The sequence below is a fragment of the Aotus nancymaae genome, unplaced genomic scaffold (genome assembly GCF_030222135.1).
Source record: "Aotus nancymaae isolate 86718 unplaced genomic scaffold, 86718_ANA_hifiasm-v0.15.2.pri h1tg000040l, whole genome shotgun sequence".
In the NCBI taxonomy this organism is placed as follows: domain Eukaryota; kingdom Metazoa; phylum Chordata; class Mammalia; order Primates; family Aotidae; genus Aotus; species Aotus nancymaae.
The window spans coordinates 92,810,569-92,832,289 of NW_026988454.1; the positions used below are offsets into that span (position 1 = coordinate 92,810,569).

At 41.6% G+C, this 21,721-nt stretch overlaps 1 protein-coding gene and 1 pseudogene across 1 annotated transcript in view; one reads left to right on the top strand and one right to left on the bottom strand.

Moving 5' to 3' along the window:
* Window positions 1–6,124: 6,124 nt before the first annotated feature.
* Window positions 6,125–7,275, top strand: LOC105730548 (ATP synthase subunit gamma, mitochondrial-like; annotated as a pseudogene).
* A 2,469-nt stretch (window positions 7,276–9,744) lies between these two features.
* Window positions 9,745–21,721, bottom strand: part of MTO1 (mitochondrial tRNA translation optimization 1) — a 32,917-nt gene continuing 20,940 nt past the window's right edge. Inside the window, exons 10-12 of the mRNA XM_021670301.2 lie at window positions 18,089–18,207; window positions 12,491–12,651; window positions 9,745–9,989 (exon numbers count right to left, since the gene is read on the bottom strand). Of these exons, the coding sequence (XP_021525976.2) occupies window positions 9,888–9,989; window positions 12,491–12,651; window positions 18,089–18,207 (382 nt within the window). The 3' untranslated portion in view covers window positions 9,745–9,887. The remainder of the gene's footprint in view (window positions 9,990–12,490; window positions 12,652–18,088; window positions 18,208–21,721) is intronic.

A 21,721-nucleotide genomic window follows, 5' to 3' on the forward strand; every position in this document is an offset into this window, starting at 1 on the left:
ATTGCAACCTCCGCCTCCCAGGTCAAGTGATTTGCCTGCCTTAGCTGCCCAAGTAGCTAGGATTACAGGCACGTGCCACCGTGCCCAGATAACTTTTGTATTTTTAGTAGAGATGGGGTTTCACCACGTTGGCCAGGCTGGTCTCGAACTCTTGACCTCATGATCCACCCACCTTAGTCTCCCAAAGTGCTGGGATTACAGGCGTGATCCACAGGGCCCAGCCAAGAAGTACCCCTTTTAAGGGCAGAGAAGCCACCCAGAAGAGTCTTTTACAATTCATGAGGTCAGTAGGTACCCCAGCCTCAGGCCTAGAGCAAATGCTGGGGTAACTGCAATAACCAAGACTGGTTTAAACTAATGAAGATTTAGTTTCTGGGAATACAGGGGGAAGAGAATGAACAAAATCCCAATTATTTTACAAGGAAGAAGGTAGAGGACAGACGTGATTATTGGGAAGACAACCAGCAGTATTCATCATAAGCAAACTGCTTATAATCTCCAAGTCTTGTTTCCTTCCCGTGTTTCCTAGAATGGGACAGCTTTATCATGTGGTTAAATGCAATATCGCATTTAAAGCACTTCACATATGGCACACTAAACATTTATTAGATAATTTTATCTTTTACAAAATCCCTAATGAAGGTATTGTTTTCCTTAAAGGGTCATGTGATAAATTTATCTTAGATTTTAGTAACATGAAAAAGTTTTCTCCGGGTTTCTTTGAGACAGAAGAACGTTACTGCCAGGAAGTTCTAAGTTGGAATTTGACATTTAAGTGTAATCTGCCTTTTCCTCAGCTGATCTTTAATCTTAAACTGTTCTATTTTATTTTAAAATGTCTTAACTGTGATTTTAGAAATAAGCAAGGGATAAATTATCAACAACTATATGAAATATATTTAGGAGACCAAGATATATATATATACATGAATAATCCATCTGGCTTTAAGTTTTTTATTATACATATAATTATATATGTGTGTGTGTGTATATATATATATGTTTATACTTTTATTTATTTATTTTCAGACTCTTGCTATGTTGCCCAGGCTGGCCTCGAACTTCTAGACTCAAATGATCCTCCTGCTTCACCCTTCCAAGTAGCTGAGACTGCAGGTGTACACCACCATGCCTAGCTTCAGCTGGCTTTAAAAAAAAATTATAGCTGTTGTGAGTGGCTCATGCCTATAATCCCAGGACTTTGGAAGGCTGAGGCAAGATGGCTTCAGTCCAGGAGTTTGAGACCAGCCTCGGCAACATAGCAAGACCACGTCTCTACAAAAAATAAAAATTAGCTGGGCATGGTGGTGCATACCTGTAGTCCCAGCTACTTGAGAGGCTGAGGTGGGAAGATTGCTTGTACCCTGGAGGTCAAGACTGCAGTGAGCCATGATTGCACCACTGCAGTCAGCTTGGGGGACAGAGTGAAATCCTGCCTGAAAAAAAAAATTTAAAAAGTGATAAAACACTGTATTAGTTCGTTTTCACGCAGCTGATAAAGACACACCCAAAACTGGAAACAAAAAGAGGTTTAGTTGGACTTACAGCTCCCTATGGCTGGGGAGGCCTCAGAATCTTGGCGGGAGGTGAAACGTACTTCTTACATGGGAGCAGCAAGAGAAAATGAGGAAAAAGCAAAATTGGAAACCCCTGATAAACCCATCAGATCTTGTGAGACTTATTCACTATCACAAGAACAGCATGGGAAAGACCAGCCCCCATGATTCAATTACCTCCCCCTGGGTCCCTCCCACAACACGTGGGAATTCTAGGAGATACAATTCAAGTTGAGATTTGGGTGAGGACACAGTCAAACCATATCAAACACAGAACATAAAAATTTCCATCTTAACCTTTTTTTTTTTTTTGAGACGCAGCCTCGCTCTGTCACCCAGGCTGAAGTGCAGTGGTGCAAATCTCAGCTCACTGCAACCTCTGCCTCCCGGGTTCAAGCAACTCTCCTGCCTCAGCCTCCTGAGTATCTGGGATTTTATAGGCGTGCACCACCACACCCACCTAATTTTTGTATCTTTAGTAGATAAGGGGTTTCACCATGTTGGTCAGGCAGGTCTCGAACTCCTAACCTCGTGATCCACCTGCCTCAGCCTCCCAAAATGCTGGGATTACAGGCGGAAGCCACCGTGCCTGGCCGCATCTTAACCATCTTTTTTTTTTTTAAAGACAGGGTTGGCCGGGCGCAGTGGCTCAAGCCTGTAATCCCAGCACTTTGGGAGGCCGAGGCGGGTGGATCACGAGGTCAAGAGATCGAGACCATCCTGGTCAACATGGTGAAACCCCGTCTCTACTAATACAAAAAATAAGCTGGGCATGGTGGCGCGTGCCTGTAATCCCAGCTACTCAGGAGGCTGAGGCAGGAGAATTGCCTGAACCCAGGAGGCGGAGGTTGCGGTGAGCCGAGATAGCGCCATTGCACTCCAGCCTGGGTAACAAGAGCGAAACTCCGTCTCAAAAAAAAAAAAAAAAAAAAAAAAAGACGGGGTTTCACCATGTTAGTCAGGCTGGTCTTGAACTCCCGACCTCAGGTGATCCGCCCACCTTGGCCTTCAAAGTGCTTGGATTACAGGCGTGAGCCACCACGCCCGGCCCCAGGTAACTCTTATAAATGGAATCATATAGTATTTATCTTTTTGTGATTGGCTGATTTCACTTAGCATAACTTTTCCAAGGTTCAGCATCTTGTAGCATGTATATGAATCTCCTTCCTTTTTATGGCTGTATAATACTCTATTGTATATATATGCCACATTTTGTTTATCCCTTCATTCATTGAAGGATACCTGGGTTACTTCCAGCTTTTGGCTATTGTGAATTAACACTGCTACGAACATGAGTGTACAAATATCTTTTTTTTTTTCTTCTGAGATTGAGTCTCACTCTGTCACCCAGGCTGGAGGGCAATGGCATGATCTCAACTCACTGCAACCTCCACCTCCCAGGTTCAAGCGATTCTCCTGTCTCAGCCTCTCAAGTAGCTGGGATTACAGGTCCATGCTGCCATGCCTGGCTTATTTTTTTATTTTAGTAGAGATGTCAGGTTTCACTGTATTGCCCAGGCTGGAAATTTTTGTTGTTGTTGTTATTATATGGATGAGAGGTTTCTGTCTTACTCAGGCTGGCCTCAAATGCCTAGCCTTGCCTCCTTATGTGCCAGGACAACAGGCCTGAGCCACCATGGTGCCCTCTTTTTTTTTTTTTTGAGACAGAGTCTTGCTCTGTCCCCCAGGCTGGAGTACAATGGCATGATCTTGGCTCACTGCAACCTCTGCCTCCTGGATTCAAGCGATTCTCCTGCCTCAGCCTCCTGAGTAGCTGGGACTACAGGCGAGTGCCACCACACCCGGCTAATTTTATTTTTAGTAGAGATGGGGTTTCACTGTGTTAGACACGGTGGATCACATGGTCTCGATCTCCTGACCTTGTGATCCACCCACCTCAGCCTCCCAAAGTGCTGGGATTATAGACGTGAGCCACTGTGCCCAGCCTTTTCTTTTTTTTGAGACAGTCTTGCTCTGTCACCCAGGCTGGAGTGCAGTGGCTTGATCTCAGCTCACTGCATCCTCCACCTCCTAGGTTCAAGTGATTCTTGTACCTGAGCTACCCGAGTAGCTGGGATTACAGGAGCATGACATCATGCCTGGCTAATTTTTGTATTTTAGTAGGGGTTTCAACACGTAGGCCAGGCTGGTCTCAAACTCCTGTCCTCAAGTGATCTGCCTGCCCTGGCCACCCAAAGTACAGGGATTACATATGTGAGCCACTGCACCCAGGCTTTTTTTTTTAGGCAGGGTCTCGCTCTGTTGCCCAGGCTGGAGTGCAGTGGCATGCTATTAGCTCACTGCAGTCTCAAAACTCCCGGGCTCTAATGATTCTCCCACCTCAGCCCCCAGGTCACTGGGACAACATGCTTGGCTAATTTTTGTATTTTTGGTAAAGATGGGTTTTTGCCATGTTGCCCAGGCTGATCTTGAACTTCTGAGCTCAAGTGATCCGCCCAGCCTCCCAAACTGCTGAGATTACAGGCGTGAGCCACTGCACCTGGCTTGTCACAAATATTTTAATCTCATTTAATTGTTCACTTGAGTTTTAGTAATACAGTTTCTTTGCCTTTAGTAATATTCATCAATCTATTTAAAAAGCATGAGCATCTACAACTGAGATATTGCTTACCTTTACGAGGCTTATATATTGTTAAGGTAGACAGATATTAACATTAAGGGAGGGTCAGGCACATGGTGCCTCATGCCTGTAATCTCACCTACACAGAAGGCTGAAGAGGGCAGCCTGGGCAACACAGTAAGATCCCATGTCTACAAAAACTTTAAAAATTAGCCATGCATGGTGGTGCATGCCTGCAGTCCCAGCTACTTGGAGGGCTGAGGTGGGAGAATAGCTTGAGCCAAGGAGGTTGAGACAGCAGTGAGCTGTGATCATGCCACTATACTCCAGCCTGGGTGGCAGAGTGAGATCTTGTCTCTAAATAAAAAAATAAAATAAAAACATTAAGATAGAATGAAATAAGTGCAATAATAGAAGTATTGTGGAGAGGGAGTGTAAGAGGAAGCATAAGTGCTCTTCCAGATCAGAATAAACCCCTAGTCTCTGTTAGTGGTTTTCCTGATACTCCTGACCACTTCTTCTGGACAAGGCATTCTTGTAGGAGTTGAAATTTCTGAAGTGGAAAAGCCATGGCTATTCCAATCTGGGTTGAAACTAAAAAATGACAAAATACTTTTTTTTTTGAGACGGAGTTTTGCTCGTTTCCCAAGCTGGAGCGCAATGGGATGATCTCAGCTTATGGAAACCTCCGCCTCCCAGGTTCAAGCAATTCTCCTGCCTCAGCCTCCCGAGTAGCTGGGATTACAGCCATATGCCACCATGCCCAGCTAGTCTTTTGTATTTTTTAGTAGAAAAGGGTTTCACCATGTTAGCCAGGCTGGTCTTGAACTCCTAACCTCAGATGATCCACCTGCCTCGGCCTCCCAAAGTGCAGGGATTACAGGCGTGAGTCACTATGCCTGGCCTGACAAAATACTTTTAAAACCATCAGTCATAAAATTTAAGCTTTTGGCTATAAGGGAACTTCGTTTTCAGGGCTATAATGGTTTAATTTAGCATAGGTCCCTATCTTCATCCTTCCTCCCCCAATAATTTTACAAATGCTTAGTGTTTGTTAGTCATTTCTTCTTTTTTGGTGTTCCTGTTGAAATGAATTGGAAAAATACCTGGCTTCTCCAATTGCTAGGCAGTCTGGTCTGTGGTGACTGGAGGAAGTCACAGGTATGGCCAGCTTTTGTTGGCAGCTGATTATTGTACTGTCAGGGGATGTCTATGAAGTAACTGCATTAAGATTATGTTTTTAGCTGATTTATTATGAGGGTATTGTATTCTGTATCACTTCTGGCTAGCAGCACCAGAGGGTAGGATGTTTTGACATATTAAGTGATGTAATTTTGTATAAGTTAACATACAAACATTGTGGATTTAAAGAGGTCAGGCTGGGTGTGGTGGCTCATGCTTGTAATCCAAGCACTTTGGGAGGCCGAGGCAAGAGGATCACTTGAGGCCAGGAGATCAAGACCAGCCTGGGCAACACAGCAAGACTTCATTCCTACAAAACTTTTGTTTGTTTTTTTAAGACGGAGTCTCGCTCTTGTTGCCCAGGCTGCAGTGCGATGGCGTAATCTCAGCGCACTGCAACCTTAGCCTCTCGAGTAGCTAGGATTACAGGCATGTGCCACAACGCCTGGCTAATTTTTTGTATTTTTAGTAGAGATGGGGTTTCTTCATGTTACTCAGGCTGGTCTGGAACTCCCAACCTCAGGTGATCCACCAGCCTCAGCCTCCCAAAGTGCTGGGATTACGGGTGTGACCCAATGTGCCCAGCCATAAAAAAAATTTTTTTAAACTTAGCCAGGCATGGTGGCATATGCCCGTAGTCCCAGGCACTTGGGAGGCTGAGGCAGAAGGATCACCTGAGCCCAGGAGATCAAAGCTGCAGTGAGCTATGATTGAGCCACTGCACTACAGCCTGGGCAACAGAGTGAGACCCTGTCTCTAAAAAATAAAATAAAGACAACCAACCTTTAGCAGGGCTGCGGCTACCATGTTCTCTGGCACGGGTGTCTCTGGGCTGTCTGCCTGGACCTTGCAGCCACAATGGATTCAAGTTCGAAATATGGCAACTTTGAAAGATATTACCAGGTGACTAAAGTCCATTAAAAACATCCAGAAAATTACCAAGCCTATGAAAATGGTAGCAGCAGCAAAATATGCCCGAGCTGAAAGAGAGCTGAAACCAGCTTGAATATATGGATTGGGATCTTTGGCTCTGTATGAAAAAGCTGACATCAAGGTGCCTGAAGGCAAGAAGAAACACCTCCTTATTGGTGTGTCCTCAGATCGAGGACTGTGTGATGCTATTCATTCCTCCATTGCTAAACAGATGAAAAGTGAGGTTGCTACACTAACAGCAGCTGGGGAAGAGGTTATGCTTGTTGGTATTGGTGACAAAATCAGAGGCATACTTTATAGGACTCATTCTGACCAGTTTCTAGTGGCATTCAAAGAAGTGGGAAGAAAGCCCTCAACTTTTGGAGATGTGTCAGTCATTGCCCTTGAATTGCTAAATTCTGGATGTGAATTTGATGAAGGTTCCATTGTCTTTAATCAATTCAGGTCTGTCATCTCCTATAAGACAGAGGAAAAGCCCATCTTTTCCCTTAATACCATTGTAAGTGCTGAGAGTATGAGTATCTGCGATGATGTTGATGCTGATGTGCTGCAAAATTACCAAGAATACAATCTGGCCAACATCATCTACTACTCTCTGAAGGAGTCCACCACTAGTGAGCAGAGCGCCAGGATGACAACCATGGACAACGCCAGCAAGAATGTTTCTGAGATGACTGACAAACTGACACTGACATTCAACTGTACCCACCAAGCTGTCATCACAAAGGAGTTGATTGAAATCATCTCTGGTGCTGCAGCTCTGGATTGATGAAAATCAAGCTGCATCCTCAGACAAGAGGTAAAGAAGGAAAATTCAGCCAGCTGATTTTGTTTTTAGCTTACTGCTGTCTCTGTCAGAAGAAACTGTTTATCAATCGTTTGGATTACTGAAGACAGCAAGATATTTGTAAATTATCTTACAATAAATAACTTAAAATAAGAGAATAAAATAAAGAAGTTTCACATCCTAAAGCAAATCACAGAATCTAAAATACATATTTTCTATTAAACATTTTTCAGTCAGACAGTTACTATTGTAATGGAATAGCATTACAAACCTTCATTACAAAGAAACTTTAAAGTTTCTTTATATGCGTTGTGTCACTAGCCCCGAATTGTAGTTGTCAAGAACCTCCCATAGCATTTATGTTTCTTTAAGATAAATTGTTATATTCCATTCAAAAGACACTCCATTCACTGCTTTTACTCTTGTATTAATCAGAAAAAAATGTTTAAAAACAATGAATTTTGTTATTTTGCTAAATGGGTAGCACAAAAACACAAAATACCTTTTGTTTCCTTTTTTTTTTTTTTTGAGACCTAGTCTCGCTCTGTCATTCAGGCTGGAGTACTGTGGCACAATCTTGGCTCACTCAACCTCTGCCTCCTGGGTTCAAGTGATTCTTGTGCTTCAGCCTCCCAAGTTAGCTGGGACTACAGGCTTGCACCACGATGCCCAGCTAATTTTTTTATTTTTAGTAGGGATGGGGTTTTACCATGTTGGCCAGGCTGGTGTTGAACTCCTGACTTCAGGTGATCCACCCACCTCAGTCTCCCAAAGTGCTGGGATTACAGGCGTCACCAGCTGCACCTGGCCTTTTTTCAAAATATATATACAATGTGGTATTGTAATTAATATTGTCTCTGTAATAAGAATTTTGCCCAGGAGTAGCTATAACTAAAAGTTACCACCTTTTGAAATTATTAAATCAAGAATTAAAAAGAATTCATCATTGCTAAATTATCCAGCATTCCAAATACTTTTTTTTTTTTTTGAGACGGAGTTTCACTCTTGTTACCCAGGCTGGAGTGCAATGGCACGATCTCGGCTCACTGCAACCTCAGCCTCCTGAGTAGCTGAGATTACAGGCATGCGCCACCATGCCCAGCTAATTTTTTGTATTTTCAGTAGAGACGGGGTTTCACCATGTTGACCAGGATCATCTCGATCTCTTGACCTCGTGATCCACCCGCCTCGGCCTCTCAAAGTGCTGGGATTACAGGCGTGAGCCACCGTGCCCCGGCCCCCAAATACTTTTTATTTGTTACTGATCTTGCTGCTTTCTGGAAAAAACTAAAATAAGATAAAAAAAAAAAAAAAAAAACCATGAAAACTGAGCTACATCCAAGTGGCCATATGCAATTACAGTAACAAGATACTTGATTGCCTCACACCCATAATCAGGCTTAACTATAGATCTGCAGCCAAAGTACCCGCTTTGGCCTGAACCTGACACAGGAGCTTCTCCCTAGGCTAACACTAAAGATTAGGGTTGGAATTCCAGAGACAAGCAGGACTGTCTAGCCCATTTGGCTGTATTCATCCCTTAGTCTACTCAGAATGGTTGAGATATCTAAGGAGCCAGTCAAAAGGTCCAGCTGATTATTCCACTCTAACCCTTGTGATGACATACCATTCAACTACTGGAGAGGAAGAGGGGTACCAGAACTATTCTGTTTTTTCTGTCATTCTGACTTAAAAACAGGAAAACACTATTCACCAGTTACTATGGATCTGTCTTCAGTGTTAAGAAACCATGGCCATGACAGTTTCTTAAGAAAATATTTTTATGGCCAGGCACGGTGGCTCACGCCTGTAATCCCAGCACTTTGGGAGGCCGAGGCAGGTGGATCACGAGGTCAAGAGATGGAGACCATCCTGGTCAACATGGTGAAACCCCGTCTCTACTAAAAATACAAAAAATTAGCTGGGCATGGTGGCACGTGCCTGTAATCCCAGCTACTCAGGAGGCTGAGGCAGGAGAATTGCCTGAACCCAGGAGGCGGAGGTTGCAGTGAGCTGAGATCGCGCCATTGCACTCCAGCCTAGGTAACAAGAGCGAAACTCTGTCTCAAAAAAAAAAGAAAATATTTTTATGGTATTATATAAAATAACTAACTTAATTTTCCCTTAACTAGGTCACCAAATAAGTATCCATATTGTAGATAATAGGAAACAATGCTGATTTCCAATCTTTCTATTTTATAGGGTTTTCATTAATGTTCAAAAATAATTACCATTGAGGATTTCCTGAAGTAGTACAGATTTCTGTCAACTTTCACCCTACATACTATATTCCAATAGTATTAGCTGAATGATTCTGGATAATTTTACATAATCTCAAGTCTTTAGCCTTAAGAATTTAAGGGCTTTGATATTGCTTCCTAGCCTAGTATAACCAAGCAAAAGATTACTAACTCTCAAAACAAGCTGAGTAAGAGTTTTAATTTGGTACACTTAGTAGGCAAAGTCTCTATGAGTAGGCAAATCTGCATGTTGTTTTTCTTTCAGGCTTAGTTTTAGGTTCACTATCTATCTCTCTCTTTGAGGAACACTGCACAAAGTTATTTGTATTAGAGCTCCTTAGAGAAAGAGCACAAATTGTTTACAACTAGTTTTTTCATATACCCAAGAAAGCACAGTTACGATCTCTGTCCCATTCATAAATTAACGGCCAACCCAAAGTAACCTAATAAATCTATTTTAACAGGTGCTAAATAATTCCTTTTATCTATACTTTTGTATTGATCAAATTATTTACATGCTCTTTACAAATCTTTTATGAATTGAAAGCTGTAACTCTCTCTCTTGAAGTCTGTCTGTATCATGTAAGTATTGATCAGTCTTGGGTGATTCATTCATTAGCTGCCTGTCTTTGTTGAGCGGTCTTCACAAATCTCAGCAGATTGATGATGGCAGCAGGTGTTACTCCAGGTATACGACTAGCAGCCCCGATCTAATAATCAATATCACAAGAGAAACATAAATGAGCTATGTCAAATCAAATCGATTTTCCTCTTAATAACAACTTATATGGTATAGTTTATACAGTATTTTCTAAATTTTTATTTTTTATTTTTTAAAGACTGGGTTTCACCATGTTGGTCAGGCTGGTCTTGAACTCCCGACCTCAGGTGATCCACCCGCCTTGGCCTCCAAAGTGCTTGGATTACAGGCGTGAGCCACCATGCCCGGCCCATAGTATTTTCTTAATTACTATCTTGATGTATTATCTTAATGTATTACCTTTTAAAGTAGATAAAGAAATGTTATTATTTATGTCTTCATTTTATAAATGGGAAACTGAGGCACAGAGATATTAAAATAGCTTGTGCAAGATCACATAACTAATAGATATTAGAGTATCTACTTTTTCTTCCCATTAAACTAAGAAAAACTATAAACAAGTTTCTTTTTTCAAAAATAGGTCCATAGTCACTTTTTTGAAATTCTTGAGGCCAGCCTGGGCAAAAGAGTGGGACTCTGTCTCTTCAAAAGATAAAAAAAATTGGCTTAGCATGGTGGCACACACTTGTAGTACTAGCCACTCAGAAAACAAAGGTGGGAGGATTGCTTGAGCCTTAGAGGTCGAGAATGCAGTGAGCTATGATTATGCCACTGCACTCCAGCCTGGGTGACAAAGTAAGCCCCTCTCTCAAAAAAATGAAATCTTTGAGGCCATGTTTTTGTAATAAGGTATATATACTGTACATAATGTAACAGCCTCAGCAGTGTGTGGGGCAGCACCCCACATTTTTAATCCTATTAATATTTCTTCAGTATATTTTTACAGTGAAAGGCATGAATATTCACTATAAACAGTATAAAGACCATATATCCTCATGTGAGCTGAGCTCAGTTTTGCTACCAAATGAGTTTGTGGCAAACTTCTGCCAGAGCCTTTTGTATTATGGAATTGTGGGTAAGGAGTTCTGAACTCCTATGACCAGTGCTGTCCAACTGAACTTTCTGTGATGAGGGAAATCTTCTATACTATATATATTGCAATAATGCGGTGTCCAATATGATAGCAACTAGTCATATGCAGCAATTGGGCACTTGAAATGTGGCTAGTAAGACTAAAGAGCTGAATTACATTTTATTTAATTTTTCATCTTTTTTTTTTTTTTTTTTTTTTGAGACAAGGTCTCACTCTGTCACCCAGGCTGGGGTGTAGTGGTACAATCTTGACTTGCTACAGTCTCTACCTCCTGGGCTCAAGAGATCCTCCCACCTCAGCCTCCCAAGTAGCTGTGACTACAGGTACATACCACTGTACCTGGCCTATTTAATTTTAATTAATGTAAATAACTACAATGAGCAAGTGGCTAACATGTTGCGCAGTGTAGCCTATGATTATCCACACAAACATAATCTGAAATCAATAGGAAGGGACAAAGTTATAAAATATAAGTCTTATTTTCCTGGTTTCCATGATGATTATTGCTAAGAATACCATGTTATATTAATAAAATCACTCCTCCTTGTAAAAATATTTTTTTTTCAAATTTTTCTACAGTCTGTATTTTTATAATATACCCCTTTATTTTATGAATCACTACTAAAAAAAATGCTGCCCATTAAACTGTGACACACCATCTATTTTTGAGATATTAAAGATACAATTTTAGAGATGTTAAAATGTGGAAAAAAGTGCATCTCAGAATCAGTTAAGTATAGTTTCACAGTCTTTAAACATTTATTAGAAGCCCAACACTAATTACTATATAATAAATTAAAGGTTTTATTTGTTTACACAAAGGAACATGTACACAGCCTCTCACAATTAGTCTGAAGCATGTGGCGGGGACACTCTGGCTCCCCTTTCTCCCATTAGTTCCCAAGGCAACACTATGGAACTCCTAGGGAGGAATCCAAGTAGTGACTTGAAAACTACTAATGTGTGTTATATTTTAATCTAGTCTGGTTTCCTTTAAGCCATACATATATACTACCTTGCATAGTTTGCACTGATGGTTTATCACATGGTTGGGACTAGAGAATAGTTCCAATCAAACCAATTCTTGACTTCCAGTTATTTACTTAAAGTCAAGCTTTATTATCTGTCATACAGATACAGACATACCAACACCTGTCCTACATAGAAATACAGGAAAAAAGTCTGAGGTCAATTTTTTTTTTTTTTTGAGACAGAGTCTCGCTCTATTGCCCAGGCTGGAGTGCAGTGGCACAATCATGGCTCACTGCAGCCTCAGTGTCTTGAGCTCAGGTGATCCTCCACCTCAGCCTCCCAAGTAGCTGGCATTGCAGGTGCATGCCATGATGCCCAGCTAACTTCTGTATCTTTATAGAGATAGGGTCTTACTGTGTTGCCCAAGCTGGAAGTTTCTTATTATTAAATAAAACATTAGTTATATGGCCATTGTAACCCCAGGTTTAAAAAAATGAAAGCACCGGATCTTTAACTTGTTCCTTTTCACCTGCCTATTTTCTTACCGTCTGTGGACGACTAAAATGTAGTTTCTCTCGAACTTCATGGGACAAAGACACATCCCTGACAGTCAAATAATCTAGGTCTTTTGGCAGTTGGAGAGCTTCATCTCGCTGAACTTCCTTTATTTCTTGTAGCTGATGGAACAATACTGATTCATAAGTGGCTGGTGAACAAAATCAGAATCATGTTGTAATACCCAGATTATATTATACTAACAACTTACGTTTGTGTAGCATCTTACAATTTACAAAAACCTTTTGTGTACATCATCTCATTCAACACTCATTTCAACACCATAAGATGGGTTGGGTAGGTGTTCCCTTTTACATAGGAGGGAACTGAAGCTAAGATAAATGGAGTACCTTGCATATTAACTACAATTAAACTAATGTCTAGTAGTTTAATGCATGTCCTTTTCAAATATCTGCAAAATTAAAAGTAAAAAAAGAATTTGCGGCTGGGCGTGGTGGCTCTGCCTGTTATCCTAGCACTTTGGGAGGCCGAGGCGGGTATATTGCCTGAGCTCAGGAGTTTGAGACCAGCATGGGGAACATGGTGAAACCCCATCTCTACTAATAATATAAAAAATTAGCTAGGCATGGCAGTATGTACCTGTAATCTCAGCTACTGGGGAGGCTGAGACAGGAGAACTGCTTGAATCCAGGAGGTGAAGCTTGCAGTGAGCTGAGATAGCACCATGGCACTCCAGCTTGGGTGACAGCGAGACCCCATTTCAAAAAAAAAAAAAAAAAAAGAATTTGCTTCCACTGTCAGTGCAAACCTTGGCTGGAACATTTTCTTCAATAGGCTATGAGTTTGAATTTTATGTCCTACTGATAAGCTATTTCTCTCTCTTTTTTTTTTTCTTTTTTTTGAGACAGAGTCTTGCTCTGTTGCCCTGGAGTGCAGTGGTGTGATCTCAGCTCACTGCAACCTCCACCTCCCGGGTTCAAGCAATTCTCCTGTCTCCGCCTCCCAAGTAGCTGAGATTACAGATGCACGCCATCACACCCAGCTAATTTTTATATTTTTAGTAGAGATGGGGTTTCACCATGTTGGCCAGGCTGGTCTACAACTCCTGACCTCGTGATCCGCCCACCTCGGTCTCCCAAAGTGCTGGAATTACAGGCGTGAGCCACTGCACCCGGCTGAGATAATCTATTTCTCTAAGAAAATGGTTTTTTGAAGTATCTCCATATAGAGCTATAATTTTTAAAAGTAAAACTTCTTTTTTTCTTTTTGAGGGAAGGGAAAGGAAGGGGAGGGGAGGGGGGAGGGAAGAGAAAGGAGAAGAGAGGGGAGGGGAGGGGAAGGGAGGAGAGGGGAAGGGGAGGGGAGGCGAAGAGGAAGGGAGGGGAGGGGAAGGGGAGGGAAGGGAAGGCTTAGTTGACAATACATAATTTAAATAATTTAGTTAAGGGATTATTCAAAAGTGAAGTTAGGAAGATAATTCAACAATGTAATTAAAAAATAATAATTAAAGCATTCTGTTCTTAGAAAATGAAACTGAAATAAAAAACTGTTTTAAAACCTAAATTGAGGTGCTCATTCTGGGACTCCCTCAAAGGGAGTCCTCTGAGGATTTGGTGTCACCTTCTTCCATCACTTGACTGGCAGCCAGAAAATCTCATCTCTGTGTCTGACTCCGACAATGAGTTACCCTTTGACTATGAGCACATCATCAACATTTTGGGACTTAGCTTCTTTTTCTAGAAATTGCAAGGACTAGCCCAGATGACTTCTGAGGGTCTTTACGGCAACAAAGAATAGTTGTGAAGTACACAGGTTTTACAATCAGACAAGTTAGGTTCCAATCGCAGCTCTGCCAACTCACCATGTGATCTTGGGCAATTACCACTTATCTGTAAAATTAGGACAACAATGCTAATATCTGTCCTCCACAGGGTAGTTCTAAGTATCAAATGAAATAATGCATATGAAGAGCTCACATAATATTGTAATATAATAAATTAGTACAGCAAATTGTAATATAATGTTATGATTCATGAACTGACTCTTCAGGGCATCATGGAATATATGAGGTAATGCATAAGCTAAAGGTATATAAGGGTATAATGTTATATATATTCATATATAACAAAACAAGAAAGATAGTACAAAGAAGAATCTGACACTGATTTATGCCCTCAAGAAATGTGTTGTCTAGTGGAGGAATCCAGGTAGCAACTTGAAAACCAGCAATACGTGTTATATTTCAATCTAGTTGTTGTTGTTGTTGTTTTGAGATGGGAGTCTCATTCTGTCACCCAGGCTAGAGTGCAGTGGCACGATCTCGGCTCACTGTAACCCCCGCCTCCCAGATTCAAGCAATTCTCCTGCCTCAGCCTCCTTAGTAGCTGGGATTACAGGCGTGTGACACCATACCCGATTAATTATTTTTGTATTTTTAGTAGAGACAGAGTTTCACCGTGTTGGCCAGGCTGGTCTCAATCTCCTGACCTCTTAATTCACCTGCTTCGGGCTCTCAAAGTGCTGGGATTACAGGTGTGAGCCACCGCGCCTGGCCCAGTATATATATATTTTTAAGCCGTGGATAGTTATTAGGGTCTTTATATATGCCCAAGTCTTTTATTTTTTTTTTTAAGACAGGGTTTCACTATGTTGGTCAGGCTGGTCTTGAACTCCCGACCTCAGGTGATCCGCCTGCCTTGGCCTCCAAAGTGCTTGGATGATAGGCATGAGGCATCACGCCAGGCCTTATACGCCGAAGTGTTTAAAGCTATTCCACGGTTGAAGTCAGGACTTCCTATAAACAAGTTAATGATAATTTTTCTGGATTATCCTAATCAGAACCTGATGATTTATTGAACAAAGTAAAACTGCAAACCAAGTTTAAAGTATATAATCACTCTTCCCCAGATCTAACAGTCCTAAGTATTTAATAAAATAATTTTTACTCAATAGCAAAACAACGGGCCAACAACGCTTCTTCTACCTTAATATATTACTAGTGTTTAATCATTTGGAAGAATAATTCTAGAGTTTCTGACGAGTTTCCTTTTGTTGCCAGACTTTTGTAAATGTGTGTGGTTGAATGGTAGGTAGCACCTGGGTCATCCTACACACACAGCCAAAGCATAGCAAGTTGATAGACCTTTGTAGAACTAAAAGAAAATGCTGGCCGGGTACAGTGGCTCACAACTTTGAGGCCGAGGTGGGCGGATCATCTGAGGTCGGGTGTTTGAGACCAGCCTGGCCAACATGGTGAAACCCCATCTCTACTTAAAAAACACAAAAATTAGCCCTTGTAGTGAGCGCCTGTAGTCCTAGCCATTCAGGAGGCTGAGGCAGGAGAACTGCTTGAACCCAGGAGGTGGAGGTTACAGTGAATGAAGATTGTACCACTCTACTCCAGCCTGGGAAACAGGGCAATAGAATGAGACTCTGTCTCAAAAAAAAAAAAAAAAAGCCAGGTGCAGTGGCTCATGCCTGTAATCCCAGCACTTTGGGAGGCAAAAGCGGGTGGATCACCTGAGCTCAGGAGTTTGAGACCATCCTGGCCAACACAGTGAAATCCTGTCTCTACTAAAAATAAAAAAATTAGCCAGCCATAGTGGTGCATGCCTGTACTCCCAGCTATTCGGGAAGCTGAGGCAGGAGAATCACTTGAACCTGGGAGGTGGAGGTTGCAGTGAGCTGAGATGGCACCACTGCACTTCAGTCGAGGCAACAAAGTGAGACTCCATCTCAAGAAAAAAAGAAAATGCCACTGCTAGAAGGAATGCAGCATGATCACCATTCTGGCTGGTCCCCAAAGAGCAAAGTCTTTTCCTGTTTGAACAGCACACCATTATCTAACTTTTTCTTCCCTTCTCACCATGTTATCCTGTTCCCTGCCTTTTTCACTACATCATTTTCCACCCATGAAAAAACACCTTCTATCAAAATGCAGAAGCCAGTATTATTCTCAGTATTTTTTCTTTTTGTTTTGAGATGGAGTCTCACTCTTGTCGCTCAGGCTGGAGTACAGTGGCACAGTCTCCGCTCACTGCAACCTCCGCCTCCCGGGTTCAAGCAATTCTCCTGTCTCAGCCTCCCAAGTAGCTGGAATTACAGGCGCCTGCCACCACACTCGGCTAATTTTTTTGTATTCTTAGTAGAGATGGGCTTTCACCATGTTGGTCAGGCTAGTCTTGAACCCCTGATCTCAGGTGATCCACCCACCTCAGCCTCCCAAAGTGCTGGGATTATAGGGGTGAGCCTCCATGTCCAGCTTCAGTATTTTCACAATAAAAATTTTCATTATGAAAAACTTAAAAAATGCAGAGCAACTACCAAACACATCTGTGGCTTTGGTGGTCTATAAAGTGACCAAGAATATTTATAAAAAGTATTTGTCAATGGTAGAGTATTTCAGTATACTGTCAAAGCCAAAGATAGTATTATGTTTCTCATTATTAGAATATTAGGTGGGGAGAGTATAAAAACAAAGTTCAGGGTAAATATATATATATATATATGCTGGGCATGATGGTTTACACCTGTAATCCCAGCACTTTGGGAGGCCAAAGTGGGTGGATCACTTGAGGTCAGAAGTTCAAGACCAGCCTGGCCAATGTGGTGAAACCCCATTTCTACTAAAAGTACAAAAAAATTAGCTGGGCGTGGTGGCACACGCTTGGAATCCCAGGTACTCGGGAGGCTGAGGCAGGAGACTCATTTGGACCCGGGAGGCAGAGGTTACAGTGAGCCAAGATCATGCCATTGTACTCCAGCCTGGGTAACAGAGTGAGACTTTGTCTTCAAAAAAAAAAAAAAAATATATATATATATATATATATATATATATAGACACACACACACACACACACACACACACATGCATGCCGGGTACAGTGGCTCACGCCTATAATCCCAGCACTTTGGAAGACCGAGGTGGGTGCATCACCTGAGGTGAGGTGAGGTCAGGAGTTCGAGAGCAGTCTGGCCAACATGATGAAACCCTGTCTGTACTAAAAATACAAAAATTTCCTGGGTGTGGTGGTGGGCGCCTGTAATCCCAGCTAGTTGGGAGGCTGAGGCAGGAGAATTGCTTGAACCCGAGGGGCGGAGGTTGCAGTGAGCCAAGATTGCACCATTGCACTCCAGCCTGGGCAACAAGAATGAAACTCTGTCATACATACACACACACAATACATATATATATATACGTATTTTGTGCAGTGACACAATCTCAGCTCACTGCAACCTCCGCCCCTCGGGTTCAAGCAATTCTCCTGCCTCAGTATCCTGAGTAGCTGGGATTCAGGCGCCTGTCACCTTGCCTGGGTAATTTTTGTATTTTTAGTACAGAAGGGGTTTCACCATCTTGGCCAGGCTGGTCTGGAACTCCTGACCTCATGATACACCTGCCTCAGCCTCCCAAAGTGCTGGGATTACAGGCGTGAGCCACCGTGCCTGGCCCAAGATTCTGTATTTCTAACAAGCGTACAGGTATTGCAACGCTGTTAGCTGAGGACCACGCTTTTGAAGAGCACAGAAGCTAACACTATGCTGATCCAACAGTAATAATGGATCTGTTGTCTATTCATAATTTGCACAAATTGTAAAGGTATGTTAAGTCAAAAATTATTTTCTACCTTCTATTTTCAGTCTTTCGGCTAGCTCTCTACATTTAGTATACTTCTTCAAGGGCTCTGGAACAGCCTTGGCTAATGAATCCATGTCAACTTCTTCATACTTCAGAACATCGAGAGCTCTGCAAATATACAAAAGTTTTATTAACATAAGGATCCATGTCATATAAGGCAGATCAAGAACAAGATTCTTTGAAATAATGTCAAATCTCAGAATAAATATCAAAAGATTCTTTCTAAGTATGGTGAGCAAATGCAGCAGCATCTGCTAAACAGTAGGACCTCAATAAGACATATTATTTGATTGTCTCCAACTCCTTATCAGGAGAATTGCTGGTAAGGGTGGCATGGCTGTAATCCATTTGTCTTTCCTTTCATATAGAATATCATCTCATAACAAGGGCTTCACTGAATTCCCTAAGCATTGTAAAGTACTTTACATCTAAGCCATGTTAAGTCCTACAGTCCTGTAAATAATCATCCGTTTGCATGCTAGGAATCATGACAGTGATCTCCTGCTTTCTTCTACAGAATTCCCTAAGGAAGAACAAGAGGACATTATGAGCATGCTTTAAGTCTCTGCAAAACAAACTGATAAAAATGATATTGGGGTTCATAAGTATTTCTCTTCTTTTTTTTTTTTAAATAGAGAAAGGGTTTGTCATGTTGCTCAGGTGATCTACCTACCTACCTAGCACTCCCAAAGTGCTAGGATTTTTTTTTTTTTTTTTTTAGAGATGGGGTTTCACCATGTTGGTCAGGCTGGTCTTGAACTCCCGACCTCAGGTGGTCCGCCTGCCTTGGCCTCCAAAAGTGCTTGGATTACAGGCGTTAGCCACCGCGCCCGGCCAAGTGCTAGGATTGCATGAGTGAGCTATTGTGTCTGGCTGGTTCATAAATATTCGGTCTGATTTTTTTTCTCCTAATTTGGTATAATCTCCATGTCAATTTTTACCACATGGAAATTTTTGATAGTCACTTCTGGGTTCTACTTCTACTACCCACTCTGGATGGGCTAAAGCCTCCAGAGCCAATGCCTTACCTCTCCTTAAGAAAGGAGAGCAATGTATGCAGATAGTGGGAACAATTACTAAAATTCCCATGCAACTTACCTAGGCCAAAAAAGAAACATGACTAAGTATTAATGTACATATATCAAGTGAGATTTCCAATAACTTAATTCATTAGCATTTGTTGAAATCAAACTAATGAGCAAAACTTTAGCTATGTTTAGTCTTCACAAGTGTTGATGCTCTTATGACCAGTTTAATCCCTTTTATACTGATCTGAGTTCTCCCCTCTTGATATCACAAACCTCCCACCCCCAAATTGACCCAGACCCTCTCCTAAAATGGACCTAGCTAGGTCACTTGCTGCTATTAATTATTACTTACTTCATTTACATATGCCTTTTTTTGTTGTTGTAATTCATTTAAAAGGTTATTGCCATTGTTTTTTTGCAGAAATAGAAAATTTCATCCTAAAATTCACATGGAATCACAAGAGACCCAAATAGTCAAAACAATTTTGAAAAAAGAACATGGTTAGAGGCCTTACATTTCCTGATTTCAAGCATAATACAAAGCTACAGTAATCAAATCAGCATGGTACTGGCATAAAGACAGATATACAGACCAATGGAATAGAAAATCCAGAAATAAACCCTCACTATATAATCAAATTATTTTGACAAGCATACCCAAACTACTGAATGGGAAAAGCACAGTCATTTCAACAAATAATGTTGAGAAAGCTGGATATCCAAATAGCAAAAGAAGGACTTTGGATCCTTACCTTATGTCATGTACAAAAATCAACATGACATGGATTAAAGACCTAAGGAAAGGTCCTGAGTTATAAAACTTCTAGAAGAAAACATACAGGAAAAGCTTCATGATATTGGTTTTGCCAGTGATTTCTTGGCTGACACCAAAAGCACAAGGAACAAAAGCAAAAGTAGACAAATGGAACAACATCAATTTAGTTTCTTTTTTTTTTTTAATTTTTCAATATAAAGTCCAAAGCATTTTTGCCCAGGCTGCAGTGCAGTGGTGTAATCTCTGTTCACTTCAACCTCCATCTCCTGCATTCAAGCGATTCTTGTGCCTCAATCTCCCCAGTAGCTGGGAACTACAGGCATGTATCTCCACGTGCAGCTAATTTTTTTTGTATTTTTAGTAGAGATGGGGTTTTGCCACGTTGGCCAGGCTGGTCTCAAACTCCTGACGTCAGGTGATCTGCTTGCCTCAGCCTCCCAAAGTGCTGGAATTACAGGTACAAGCTACTGTGCCTGGCCTACATCAACTTTTTTTTTTTTTTCTTAAAGATTGGGTTTCCCCATGTTGTTCAGGCTCATTGTGAACTCCTGACCTCAAGTGATCCACCTGCCTTGGCCTCCCAACGTGCTGGGACTACAGGTGTGAGCCACCACTCCTGGCCTCAAATTTTTTAAAAATGTACATCAAAGGACACAAACAACAGAGTGAAAACACAATCCACAGAATGGCAGAAAATACTTGCATATCATATATCTGAAATGGGGTTAATATACAGAATACATAAAGAACTACAATTCAACAATAAAAAAATCTTGCAAGGCACGGTGACTACATCTGTAATCCCAGTGCTTTGCGAGGCTGAGGTAGGAGGGTTAATTGAGACCATGAGTTGTTCAAAATCAATCTTGGCAACACAGCGAGATCCTGTGTCTACAAGAAATAAAAATCTAGCTGGATAGGGTGGTGCACACCTGTGGTCCTAGCTACTTGGGAGGCTGAGGTGGGAGGATCACCTGAGTCCAGGAGCTCAAGGCTGCAGTGAGCTATGATTGTGCCACTGCACCTCCACCCTCGGTGACAGAGGGAGACCCTGTCTCTATAAGAAAAAAAAACAAAAACACAACTGATTAAAAAAATGGACAGAGGATGAATAGATATTTCTCCAATGATATAAAAATAGCTAACTAGCACATGAAAAGGTGATCAGCATCCACTAATCATCAGAGAAATAAAATCAAAATCACAATGAGCTTATCACCTCATACCCATTAGGACGGCTACTATCAAAAAACAGAAGATGACAACTGTTGGTATGTGGAGAAATGGGAAATCTTGTGCACTGTTGAAGGGATTGTAAAATGATGCAATCACGATAGAAAACAGTTCCTCAATAAATTAAAGCTAGAACTACTGCCAGAGATGGTGGCATGAGCCTATAGTCCCAGCTACTCGGGAGGCTGAGGTGGGAGGACTGCTTGAGCCTAGCAGTTCTGGGCTGTAGTGCCCATTGGGAGTCCACACTGAATTCAGCATCAATATGGTGACCTCCCAGGAGCGGTGGACTACCAGGTTGCCTAAGCAGGAGTCAACCAGCCCAGGTCAGCCAAACTCCTGTGCTGATCAATAGTGGGATTCCTGCTTGTGAAAAGCTACTGTCCTCTAGCCTGGGCAACATAGCGAGGCTGTCTCTAAAAAAAAAAAAAAAAGAAAAAAAAACATTAAAAAAAAAACCCCCACAAAGAACTATAACTAGCATACAATGTTGCAATTCCACTTCTGGGTATACAGTCAAAAAATTGAAAGCAGGGGCTGGTTAGGTGCAGTGGATGGCTAATGCCTGTAATCTCAGCACTTTGGG